Consider the following 390-nt stretch of genomic DNA (forward strand, 5'->3'; position numbering starts at 1 on the left):
CCGCCTGGTGCACGCGCGGACAAGCAAGCGCGGCCAGGAGCAGCTACACTCACCAGCGACGCAGCAAACACCCCCACAAACCACTAACCACTAACCCTAAACCCTAAACCCTAAACCCTAAACCCTAAACGCGGAACCCGCGGGCGTGAACCTCACATGGGCATTTGGCTGTGCTTGGGCTTCAACCTTTTCTTGGGCAAGCTTGTCTCCTCCTGCCAGCTGTAGTCTGCTGCTGCTCCTGCTGCTGCTGCTGCACCTGTAAAATATCTGTCAAGAGTTGTAAACGCTTGTTGAGGATTTAGGGGTTTGCTGCCGAAGAGCTGTCTGTACACCGCAACGAACACCATGTCCGGGTGCTGCAGCTGCATCGCGTTCAACTCGATGCAGCGA

General features: G+C 56.2%; 1 protein-coding gene across 1 annotated transcript in view; it reads right to left on the reverse strand.

Annotated features, from left to right (window-relative positions):
- Positions 1-152: 152 nt before the first annotated feature.
- ETH_00037745 (ADP/ATP translocase 2, related) overlaps positions 153-390 on the reverse strand; it is a gene marked incomplete at both ends in the record, with an annotated part of 806 nt that continues 568 nt past the window's right edge. Inside the window, one exon of the mRNA XM_013374968.1 lies at positions 153-389. Within this exon, the coding sequence (XP_013230422.1) occupies positions 153-389 (237 nt within the window). The remainder of the gene's footprint in view (position 390) is intronic.

This window comes from Eimeria tenella, genomic scaffold, assembly GCF_000499545.2.
Source record: "Eimeria tenella Houghton genomic scaffold, Eth_scaff2414, whole genome shotgun sequence".
Taxonomy (NCBI): domain Eukaryota; phylum Apicomplexa; class Conoidasida; order Eucoccidiorida; family Eimeriidae; genus Eimeria; species Eimeria tenella.